Source organism: Branchiostoma belcheri, unplaced genomic scaffold (genome assembly GCF_001625305.1).
Source record: "Branchiostoma belcheri isolate BF01 breed outbred unplaced genomic scaffold, Haploidv18h27 scaffold4, whole genome shotgun sequence".
Lineage (NCBI taxonomy): Eukaryota > Metazoa > Chordata > Leptocardii > Amphioxiformes > Branchiostomatidae > Branchiostoma > Branchiostoma belcheri.
This window is the reverse complement of record NW_017804020.1, coordinates 1135890-1148998: the sequence shown is the minus strand read 5'-3', so window position 1 is coordinate 1148998 and position 13109 is coordinate 1135890. Positions and strand designations below refer to the sequence as shown.

General features: G+C 40.3%; 1 protein-coding gene across 4 annotated transcripts in view; it reads left to right on the top strand.

Moving 5' to 3' along the window:
• The window catches only part of LOC109477368 (prickle-like protein 3), a 56396-nt gene that overhangs the window by 39317 nt on the left and 3970 nt on the right, over positions 1–13109 (top strand). For all 4 annotated transcript variants that reach the window (XM_019778586.1, XM_019778589.1, XM_019778587.1 and 1 more), the window contains 2 exons: positions 2623–2803; positions 12087–12542. In XM_019778586.1, the coding sequence (XP_019634145.1) occupies positions 2623–2803; positions 12087–12542 (637 nt within the window). The remainder of the gene's footprint in view (positions 1–2622; positions 2804–12086; positions 12543–13109) is intronic.

Here is a 13109-nt window from a genome sequence, read left to right as displayed (position 1 = left end):
AAATTGACCGTGTGACATGACCAATAGATGCCAGCCTATGGCTATGCACCATACAGGGTGGAGCAGGCAAGGACAGAAAAGATGAATTATGCTGCACTTGTGGGTTCACATACCATGCTGTCTACTGTCTGGCTTTCTCCTAATCAACCTTGCTGGGAAACACCCAACATTTATCAAAGAAACTAAAAATTCCTCATCAAGTTTTGATTTTGAACCATTGTGACATCAGTAGAATGCTGGTACTACACATAATTAGAAATGGCTGAGTCTTTCAATATTTCATGCATGCACTCCCACATTTTTCTTTATCAACTTCAAGTTAAATCACTTCAAGTGAATCCAGAGCTAGGTTGACCTTAAATAGAACTTGGCAGATATTGAAACATTGTCTGTGGGACAGATGGAACATTGTGTACAGTGGAAAGGCAAAATAAATTGCTCGAGTCACTGAATGTTCTCAAGTTGAAGTACTGTGGTTTTCCCTTTGATGAAAACTAGCAGGCGACATGGTCTTGTGCCTGAACTTGTGTGCTGGCAGTCCTTTGTCAAAACACTCACCACTTATGGTCTTAAATGGTTAGTATTCAAACACACATGTTCAACTGTATGTTCATTTTCAAATTCATTTGACATTAGCAACACTGCCTGGGTGAACTGTGCATTGCATGTAACAATTTCAATGATGAAGTAATAAAAATAGAAATGAAACGGTTATAAGTCTTGAGATTTTGTGGCCTCAAGTGCATCATATCATATGTATGCATCCTATCAGTGCAGTGACAGCATAGAGGTCCTCTTTCATGTTGGCTTGTTTGTAAAATTTACTAGTAAGGGAAACTCTGTCAGTGAAATGTCTGGCCCATAACTTAACTGTACTACAAACAAAGATGGTAGTACCAGACGCCTGTATTTATTTAAACATGCAAGTTCACCTTAATTGTTGCCCATAAATATTAAGTAGATATGCGATCATTGGGATGGTGAGAGGTTGGAAAATGTCTAGGGAAAACTTTGTGTCAAACTGGAAGCTTTAAATCAATGCTATTTGAAATGGCCTGGTTGCTATGCAGAGGAAACCATATATATATACACTTTCCAACAGTCTTACCAACAGTGTTGGAAAGTCTTAATAGTAGAGTCTTTTTCCTTTTCTGCTTTGCCTGCACAGTTATAAACCAACCTGTAATATTCTTTTTACAATCTGTGTTCAATCTCTCTGTTTTATCTGCATATAGAGATGCTATTTGAAATGCAATGGTTGCTAGGCAAAGTAAAACTATATATATACCCTTACCAACAGTCTTACTAACAGTGTTGCGGCAAGCCTTGACCTTTCGAGTCGGTTGCTTTATTTTGCCCAAAATAATGTGGCAATTAGTTCAACTCTTCAGTCAAAGCTTCAACAAGAACTTTGCAAGCACAGGTGTCAGGTTCCCACCCGTCAATGGAGAGTCAGTCCCCTCAGTCTGCTTGGTGATAACGTTGACAGTGATAAAGAATGTTGACTGCGGTTTTCTTTCCACATGTTTTATTTTAGTTCTCACAAAATTCCCCTTTGTACATTATTGTGGCATTGGCGATGGGATTTCTTGGAAGACCCTTTTCCGTCACTGGAGGTCTTCAGATAACTGTTTTGGGTGCATTCTCCTTGCGGATTAGACATGCACATGATGTGTACACAGTTCCAGCCAGGGGTGTTTAATAATGATTTCTGTCACCACTGCCAAGTTTCATATGTCTTGTGATAGGATTACTTACTGGTCTGAACAAAATGCTACATGCTCCAATGACCGATTTTACACGCAGGGCTTTTTGGCCCCCTTCTTTAGAGAGGTTGCAGTGAAAAAGGTTTCAAACGGCGCGGAAAGATCGTTATCGTTATTGTTGCCCGGCAGTCGGGAGGGTTCATTGGACAGTGCGGGAGGTGATTGTTTTTGCCTGGAAGGCTCGCAACTGCCGACACACTTCCCTACTTTAGTCCGCGTGTTTTTAACTAGACAACTTAAACAAGATTGGTGTACGTGCCGTGGTAAATGGGAAGGTGGCAGGGTATTTATGAACGCGTTTGTCCTTTACGTGGCTCATGTTTTCGTACGTGTAAAGTGATATCAAATAGACTGAGGGTAAATATGAGAGTACATGTTTTGCAGCTTGCGTGAGCATTGGTGAAGTGTGCATCTATGTCTAGAGTGGGCATCATTTTAGAGGTGCTGTCAATGTTCAAGTCAATTTTGATAGATGCTATAATAGTGTACATGGTTAACACAGTCTTCTCTTGTGTCCATTAAGGTACTGGTATGTTAAAATCTAAATGTCTTGCACTGTGGTAGGTAAAACCTAAAAGTTCTGTAGGTGTTTGAACTTTCCTTTATTTGTTTGGGATATGAAAAGCAAAAGAATATGGCAACAAGTGACATTGTTAGGTTGTGAATTATGGCATCAGATTGGAATGTTAAAAGTCTTGTTTGCCGAGGATTGTGCCCATTATTTGTTTTAGGTATGTCGGAGGTGTTATAAGTATATATGCGTGTGTCACCAAAATAGTTCGGGTAGAATTATGTAGGGTCAGTAGTGAAGAGACAGGTGTTTTAAAATGCTCCGTTTTCTCTTGCGTTTTTGCAGGAAAATCTGCCGGCACTGCAAGTGTTCCCAGGAAGACCACAACATGGCGTCCGGTACGGAGACGGAGCGCAACGTGAGTAAGATGGTCCAGGGTTTCCAGCGGAACTCCACGTCCGATGACGATTCCGGCTGCGCCCTGGAGGAGTACACCTGGGTGCCACCTGGGCTGAAACCAGAACAGGTGAGAATCCTTCATACTTGTATCATTACCCAGGGCTCCAAATACTGGGTTGTGCATCCAAAATTGAAGCTGTGCACCCAATTTTTTCTGTGGGTGCACCAATGCACCAATGCACCCAGATATTTTTATACGTTTATGTATGTAAAGATGTTAAATGTATAGTAGTATTCAGCATATTCTTAACATCCAAGTGTCAGAAAAATAAGAAAACCATTGTTTTTTTAGAAATGAAGCATAATTAGTTTTTGCTGACATTCTACTTATTTTATGTTGCGCACCCAAAAATTTTTTTTGCTCCCAATTCTTTATATTTGGTGCATCTATTCCCAAAAATGAATTTCAAGCCCTGTTACCCCTTCTGTTTCAAAATATGAACCATATGTTAAAGTGCTGAGTACAATTATGATGATACAATCAGTATCACTGAGTGTGTGTTTGTATCAGATTGGAATATGAAATAGTTTATGAATTTCATGTTAGATTATCATTTTAAACTTAGGCTTTTGATAGGGTTGCCCTTTTGTATTTGAACTATTTTCCAAGATAAACTTGAAACCCTTGACTTTTTGCTTTGCTCCGTTGGTGGTCGGTGATAAGGTATCAGCAAATAGAAGTTGTGCCAACATTGATAAAGAGTTTGCCACAAAGAGTTTTGAAGTTTAGGCAGTTTGAACCCCAAGGAGGTTAGGGCACTTGAATGCCTAGGTAACAAAGGACTGAAGGGTGTACACCTGAGTGGAGGGTTAGATTTTCAAGATAACCTTATACACATGTATCAGGATTTGATAAGAAATGTCACAAACAATGTCACAAAACTATGTCGGAGTACTCTGTAGTGTTCTAGATAGCGTCTGTCTTTCTGTTATCTGAAGGAATTTTGCCTCTCATGACAGACAAGAAGCGGATTCGGTGTGTAAAAATATGGAAAGAGATGAAGTTAGCTCAGTCTACCAGTGAAATTTCCCAATCAAAATGGAGAAATTGTTTCAGAGGGTCAAGATTTCAAAATTCCCCCAGGCTCCCCTAGAATTCTCTTACCTCTGGCACAACATCTTGTGCATTCGTCTGATATTGGCCTTATTTGATGTTATTGTTGTTAAAATTGCTTGATGCAGAAATATCAATACTCAAAAGAAGTGTTAGTGATCAAAAATAACTTGGCCACCCCTTGTAATGGTACGGTCCAGACTAGGGGGTGGGCTGTTGGAAAACTCCACCCACTGAAGCTCATGTAAATTAAGGGCCTGGAAGGCAAAAGTTCCTTGTGTCCAAAATAGGATGATGTGTACCACAAACAATAGGATAGGTTGAACTGGTTAGAAGTCCCCTCAGGCTTCATTATTTCTCCATTTAGACAGTAAGTTTCTCGTGTGCTGTGCCTCAGGTGGCTCGGAATATGCAAGATCACTTTGTGTAGTAGCGTTTTTTGTTGGATGCTTTGGTCAGCGTTGCATCAGAATTTTGCCTATTGCAGACGATACCTTTTCAGCGACACAACATTTGAAAACTACAGGCAGCTATGCCATCCTTAAGTATGTGAATATGAGAAGTTCTGCTGAAGTTCTATGCACAAAATATGATGGGTTTCCCTCACGCGCAGTACATTCTGCTGATGAGCTATCAAATGTGTCATTTATTGCTATCATGTTTTTCAATGGAGTTGGACTGAAGTTTTCCGCTTTAGTTGCACTTCCTGTCACTGAGAAAACAAACAAGCCAAACTTTGAGGCTTGCATATTTACATGGAAAACGGAAAACACCTAACACGGGTGTACAAAATGAAGTACAGTAGTATGAGTTAACTGATTTTTGAGGCTAAATATGGCAGTTTACTCAGTATGGATCGGACGTCTCAGTAAAAGATAGAAATGTGTTATCTAGCTAAAAGCCAATTGCTTGGACAGAAGCAATCCTTTAAAGTTTAACTCTACTAATTACAGAAGCCAAGAGCTACAGGTTTAATCTAGCTTACTGTCATCTTGGACAAATTTTACATACTCCCTTTGCCAAAAATTCTATCTTGGGGAAATGGTAAAAGCTGGATAAACCTGAAGTTGGTATTCTTGTGTCTTTAGACACTGTACCCTTTGTGTGTGCTGATCTGATAGAAATGTGAAAAATGTCTCTTGGTACACTAACTGTGCTTTGTATAGGATATCTCCTCTGATATCTGAGCTGTTTTTGATGTCTTCTTCTGGATCAGTCCTCTACTCTAATCCAATCCCTCTGGGATTTCCACCTGGCTTTAGAAAGAGAGGTTAATCCTTCTCGAAGGATCGTCAAGACAGGATAACGAGGCAGCTCTATTCTATGATATGTCTATAATGTTAGGTCTGAGGAAAGGCCAGTATTGCAGGTATGAACAGTTGTTGGGTGGTAGGAATGTCTACATGTCAGTGCCCCCCTCCCCCAGCTACTTAGCAGTACAGTTTGGTTTCCTGTCCATGTCATGTAGTGACCAGGAGTGTTGAAAGGCACGAGCCAGGCACTCATTACTACAGACAGTGGACAGTCAGGGTTTAATGAGGGGGTTGTGGGGAAGCTCAAGATAATAAAGAAGAAGTGACCTGCCCAATTACTAGAACATGGCCAGACACAAAAACACGGTCGGTATAACATCTCACAGGTGAACAGCCACACACCTGGGGTCACTACAGGCCATTTAGAACATCTGGATGACTATTCTAGCCAGCCTTTCTGTCGTTAAGTAGAATTTTGCTGCTCACTACAGAAAAAAATCTTGTCCAATGATCTGTATTTTGACTGGCCTGGGTGCCATTTGATTTGTAACGGCAACCCTGAAAAAAAATTTTCTGGGGTTACCATTACAAATCAGATGGTACCCAGGCTATAGTTTGATGAACAAAAAATTGGCTTGCAAGAATTCAATATGAACTTACTCTGCCAACAAAATTTGCCCATCGAAATGTAGGAAATAGCGTTTCATAGGGTCAAGATGTCAACATTTTTTTAGGGGGAACATTCACAGAGAATAACCTGACAATGATTAACGTTGAATTAAAGTGGTTAGCTACAATTAGGCCTCGTTCATGATTGAAATGTGTTCCGGTTTGGCCACGATCCGAATCGAAACGGAATATATTTTTGCGTCCGTGATTCAAAACTTGCACCCACACTGGAAACGGTTTCACACCTCGAATTGACTTGCATTTCATATGTATATCACAATTTCTTTGAATATTTCCTGGGAACCCGGCTCGCAAGGCGGAGAGTTTACGCCTGTCCGGGCGAGTGGTCGCTCGTTCCCGACTCATGTCCTCCCCATAGGCTGTGCCCCGGACGCATATGGCGCAAACCCCCATGGTCCGCCGCCCCAACGCCCCCGTTAGGCTACCACTCGCCCTCAGGCCCAGGGTAGGTTCTAGTACACACCATCCAGTTTCCTCTGGATCTCCTGATTTCCCCAAGTTAATATCGGAAGTCCCGTTTCCTCAGTCCAGTAATTAGAACTCGATGTCAAGATTGTACGATTCAAGTAGAATTTTCCGCAGTACAAGCCACTGCGCCGCAAACTATGGCCGACCGTGGCCCCCACGTACCCGAGAATACAGCGTCGAACCGGAACGATTCGCATCCGCGCGTTCATGATTACAATTCTACGAACGCGAATCGTTCTGTATCGTTTCAGACCACCTCGCGAGGTGGTTCAGAATAAATCGCAACAGAACCGGTTTGGAGCGTTCATGTTCCCAAATGAATCGATTTATTTTTTTAAATCGAATTGATTCGCAACAGATATCCAATCATGAACGGAGCCTTAACAGTGAAATAAAATGGTTCGCTATGCCTCACGGAAAAGGGCATGGAGACCCTCGTCTATTGTATAGTCCAGGACTTATCGGGACAATGTGTTCGCTGCCAAGATTCTGCCCTTGACAGGGGATTACCCAGTCAGTTCAGCGGCACATACCACTGTAAATGCGCTGCTTGTATTTCAAGCAGGTCTAAAACGCTTGTTGAAAGCTGTCTGGGGCTTCTCCACAGATTCAACAAAAGGGATTGAAGGATATTGTCTGTTTAAAGGAACCCAGAGCAATTTCAGAGAGAGTTAAACTGGATTTTCAAAGTGAAGTTTCTGGTCATTTTTTTAATGTAGTAAGTTAAATCGTCCCTATTCAATACCATACCGATGTCTTTGAGGCAAACATTCAATGCCTGTGATGAAAAACGGTTGCATGTTTCATATCGTCAGCTGATTTTTGCTATTAATTGGTGGTACCCAAAAATAAAGGAGCTTGTTTTGAGGCTTTTCAAATGTATCATCAAGTATAAAATGAAAAGGAAACTAGAATTCCGAGATCTCATACCTCCATGAAATATGATCTTGATATGTAAATGTAAATTTCTTCTTTAATTGTTCAAATGACCTCTGCATTAACATGATATATGCATCGTGATGTATGTTAACTTTTGATTAACTTACAGATGTCCCAAGTATGACATTCTCATCATTCACCATTACGAAATCATAGAATTTTCACATTAATTATGCAAATTAGGTCATCATTTGCATAATTAGTATCTGTTAAAGTTCCGCCTGCCCTAGGTTACATAGTATAATGTAAAACACTGTAATTATAGAATTTCCTCATTAATTATGCAAATAAAGTCCTCATTTGCATAATTTACATTTAATTATGTACATCTCTCTCTCAGCTACCTACACACCAAAAATAATGAAAATATGTTGTTCCTGTCAGGACTTATTGGCTTTTAAACATTTCGCCAGAAAGTGCCCTGCAGTTCCAGAACAAGCCGCTAGGGGGCCCAAACTCATATGACTTCTTCCTAAGCACGAGAGCTACCTTCCATCAAAATTTCATGACCCTAGCAAGTCCAGATCGCGAGATAATGTAAAACACTGTAATTATAGAATTTCCTCATTAATTATTCAAATAAAATCCTCATTTGCATAATTTGCATTTAATTATGTACATCTCTCTCTCAGCTACCTACACACCAAAAATAATGAAAATATGTTGTTCCTGCCTGGACTTATTGGCTTTTAAACATTTCGCCAGAAAGTGCCCTGCAGTTCCAGAACAAGCCGCTAGGGGGCCCAAACTCATATGACTTCTTCCCAAGCACGAGAGCTACCTTCCATCAAAATTTCATGACCCTAGCATGTCCAGATCGCGAGATATCAAAACCGGAAGTTGCGCTGCAGTACCAAGGGAAGCCACTAGGGGGACCAAAATCTCATCATTTCCAGTTTTCGTCACACCCTACCAACACATCAAGTATGAAACCAATCCATCCAGGCGTTCTTGAGTTATCTTGTTGACCAACAGACAGACAGAAGGAAGGACGGATAAACGCAACTGAAAATATAACCTCCATGACACATTTCATGGAGGTAATAATTAACCGTTTTTATCTTTAAAACTAGAATTCCGAGATCTCATACCTCCATGAAATATGATCTTGATATGTAAATGTAAATTTCTTCTTTAATTGTTCAAATGACCTCTGCATTAACATGATATATGCATCGTGATGTATGTTAACTTTTGATTAACTTACAGATGTCCCAAGTATGACATTCTCATCATTCACAATTACGAAATCATAGAACTTTCACATTAATTATGCAAATTAGGTCATCATTTGCATAATTAGTATCTGTTAAAGTTCCGCCTGCCCTAGGTTACATAGTATAATGTAAAACACTGTAATTATAGAATTTCCTCATTAATTATGCAAATAAAGTCCTCATTTGCATAATTTGCATTTAATTATGTACATCTCTCTCTCAGCTACCTACACACCAAAAATAATGAAAATATGTTGTTCCTGTCTGGACTTATTGGCTTTTAAACATTTCGCCAGAAAGTGCCCTGCAGTTCCAGAACAAGCCGCTAGGGGGCCCAAACTCATATGACTTCTTCCTAAGCACGAGAGCTACCTTCCATCAAAATTTCATGACCCTAGCAAGTCCAGATCGCGAGATAATGTAAAACACTGTAATTATAGAATTTCCTCATTAATTATTCAAATAAAATCCTCATTTGCATAATTTGCATTTAATTATGTACATCTCTCTCTCAGCTACCTACACACCAAAAATAATGAAAATATAGTTGTTCCTGTCAGGACTTATTGGCTTTTAAACATTTCGCCAGAAAGTGCCCTGCAGTTCCAGAACAAGCCGCTAGGGGGCCCAAACTCATATGACTTCTTCCCAAGCACGAGAGCTACCTTCCATCAAAATTTCATGACCCTAGCATGTCCAGATCGCGAGATATCAAAACCGGAAGTTGCGCTGCAGTACCAAGGGAAGCCACTAGGGGGACCAAAATCTCATCATTTCCAGTTTTCGTCACACCCTACCAACACACCAAGTATGAAACCAATCCATCCAGGCGTTCTTGAGTTATCTTGTTGACCAACAGACAGACAGAAGGAAGGACGGATAAACGCAACTGAAAATATAACCTCCATGACACATTTCATGGAGGTAAATATGCTAAAATTGGCAGTAAATGTCAATATCAGACAGAATATTTTTTGTGTTGCTGCCCTGAAATTGCATTGGATGCCTTTAAATCTTTCAGAAAGCTGTACCATAATAAGCAGATAGCACAAAATTTATTAAAAGACAATATTTTACATCAAATATATTTGTCATAATGCATATTTGCCTCTTGAATAGGAGAATCATTAAATGACTGAACAAAAGAAGTGTGCAACTCGGAATCATATGAATGGAACATAAACCAATTGCAAATTTGCTCCTAGGGTATGTTCTTTGCTTGTTTCAGAGGGTTAGGAGAGGCTACATGTAGTCATATACATCATGTACTGTGCCTTTTCCCCGTTTTGCAAACATCAGTCACTGGGAGCTGAAGCGCAACTAGGTTGAACCAAAAATTTATGATCCACTAGAGATGTATGCATCTCCACAGGGCATTGTCCAATGTTTGAAGAATGTGTTGTATATAGAATAGAGTTCCATACTAAGCTAACTTGTCACCAGCCAGTCATTTGCGCCCTTGAGATCCAATTGACCTTGGCACAGGCCGTGTTACAAAACAGTCTGGTTGCCATAGTAATGACTGGTTTTGACTGCCGCTCAAGCAAATTGTACTAATTGTAAGGTCGATATCATCAAATCCTATTGCAACCCACATTTCAAGCTGTCTATGCTGTAAAGGTTAAAAGAAGAAGTAATAGTTTGAGACAGTGCAAAATGAAAGAAAGCTATGCCACAAACATGCTTTGAAGTAAAGTGAAAAAAGGTTTTGGCCCTTTCTCTGCCAAGTTCCACTGGAGCTAATAAAATACATGCTTCGATTCCCTTAGGAGACAAAAGGTTAAAATGAGATGTGTGTGTGAAGATTGACTATGTTGTATGACATCATTTCTATTCAGGAACTGTTATGATAGATTGTTTGCAGATTTTTACATCAAATTGTGTATTGTGAAACAAATGTATTCACTTACTATTTATGGTCACCCATCCTGGTAGCCAAGGATTTGGCCTACATTATGTACAAAGTAAAACAAACTTAGCTTTGTGAAAACGGAGTTGCCTTTTTTGGCTCAGCCGACGTCACCAAAGCATTTTTCGCATGAGTTGATGTGTTTCAGACTTCCCAAGGTCAGATAGTCCATGTTTATATGATTTATGGTATCACCTCTGCATATGTAGTAGTCTGTGTATAGCAGCTGATTTAGACCCTACTTGCACAAGGGTGCTGGTAAAAACCTTAGTTACAGTACAAAAACTGTGTAAACATGTGAACATACGAAAACTGCGAACATTGAATTTTTCCTATGGGTAGATTGGCCTGATTTGACGTACATGAAAAATTATACGTTTAGATTTACTGTATGGTGTATGATCTAGTTTTCATTCCATCAGGTTTTTGCCTGCGTGTAACTTGTGTCCTACTCTCAAGTCGCCATGTCACAAACTTGAAACTAACACCAGTAACAGTAGATGATTTTTGGAGGGAAGGGGGGGAACCACAATGCTCTATCACATATTGAAATTTGTGATCTGGTTGTAAATACAGTCTGCTTTAAATCTGAAAGCCATGACCATCCCCCCACTCCCTGCCACAGTCGCCCCCATCAGCACTGAATGCCAGGCTCTGAATGGGGGGCTATGAATGTTTTGATTGGCTAAATGTGTCCTGGGAGGACCTAAAATTGGAAGTGAATTCCTTGGTGGTATTTTGTCTGGAGTTCTCATCATCCTCGCGCATTAACTGGTGATATAAATGAGAGGGAGGAGACTCAAAGCACGTTTAGATCCATATAAAGTACCCCGTAAAGACGTCCTGCTCGCTAATGACTGTAAACCTAACCCTTCTGAATATCATATGTTGTTTGGGTACTACAGATTTGATTATGTATTTGCATTTTTAGAGGTCTATCAAAATGTAAATTATAGCATTCTAGGGTGTGGTAGACTACCGATACATATAATTACGGCATTACCATGTTGCAGACAGGAACATACTTTTATTAATATCCTCACCAATTTTGTTTTGAATTTACTACCTGTATGTAACAAAAATAAATGAATTATACAACTGTCAAATGAAAAATTATATAAAATTTAGTACAGAGTACAAAATAACTAGACTACAAGAACATTTTCCTAAAGAATTTGTCCCACAATTTGTTGCTAGATTCTAGAGTAAACCATATGGCTTAGTTTTGGTATTCAGCAAGGCCGTTAATGTTTTTCATGACTATTCCTCTAACAACAATACAATAAGGTTGCATGACAAAACTCCAGCTCTAATCATTAATTGTACAAAGGAACAATGGCGTTTGAAAAGAAGTAATTCATCTTGTGTATGATATTTAATGGGCATTGCTGTGGAACAAAGCCCATTATAGTGAGATAAGCTATTCTTTCGTAGGTTTGTAGTTCTGTGTGTGTATCGATAGCTGCTACCGGTAGTATAAGCTGATTATGGAGGTTACTCTGTTGAAGCTTCTCGTGCCCTACTTGTATCAACCCAAGGTAAATTGTTGTACAATAAGAATAAGATATTGTCTAACCATTCTTTAAACTTGTTTGCAGAAATGGACAATTTTTACCACAACTAGTTCTGGATACGTGCAAAGACTGACTCGCCTTTGTTTAAATGATGGGAAAACACAACAGCATTTGTTGATGAAGTGATTTGAGAAAGTACATCTGATCTCAATTTTTGTTGCTGTATGTACTTCAGTTGACTGTAGAATTAGTCATTGATGTTTGTATGTTGTTATTTATCTGTTGTTTGTTTATCCCTGGCTCCAGGTTCACCTGTACTTCAACTGCCTGCCGGAAGACAAGATCCCGTACGTGAACAGCGTTGGTGAGAAGTACCGGATCAAGCAGCTCCTGCACCAGCTGCCGCCGCACGACACCGAGGCTCGCTACTGCAGCAACCTGAGCGAGGAGGAGAAACGGGAGCTGCGTACGTTCAGCTCGCAGCGGAAACGGGAGGCGCTGGGGCGTGGGCAGGTGAAGCAGCTGGCGGCCGACTCGGACGGGCTGATGTGCGAGGACTGCGGCGAGACGGTTCCCGGGGAGGAGACGGCGGTGTTCGCGTCGCGGGCGGGGCCGGGCGTGACGTGGCACCCGCAGTGCTTCGTGTGCTGCGTGTGTCGGGAACTGTTAGTGGATCTAATCTACTTCTACAAGGACGGGATGGTGTACTGTGGGCGACACCACGCAGAGACGCTCAAACCACGGTGTGGGGCGTGTGACGAGGTGCGTAGTCATTACATTTCTCTTCAAACTCAAAAAAATGATAGAGAGTAGCGTAATTAAATCGTCAGATTTATTCAGTACTGTAAATCACTTTATTATTATTGTTTATACTGGTATTCGTAGCAAAAGTTCGGAGTCTGAGAAAAATGGACATGATTGTGGAAGTGGAACTATATGCTCATGGTGGCAGCAGGTGCAGAAGAAAGAAAGTTGACAAATTATTTGTTCAAGGTTAAGATAAAAACACGGTACAGAAGTGACTGTGAAAACCGCAAATATAAAAGTACCACGAATATTAAGTGTTTTATAAAGTGATTACAGTACAGTTATTTTACTAGATCACCTAGTACTAGTTGTAGACAAGTTTGGGTGGGAGGTTTCAGAGAGCAACTGTAATGATAAGGTAGCATACCAACAAGGGATTTGTCTTGGATTACAAACTGTCCTAGCAGTCTATGACCCTTGCAGTTCCCTGACCCTTGTCATATCTCACTAGCCAATCAGAATGCAAGATTTTGGACTGTACCATTTGTCAGGTGTATAAAACTAGAAAGTGGTTCTGTTGTT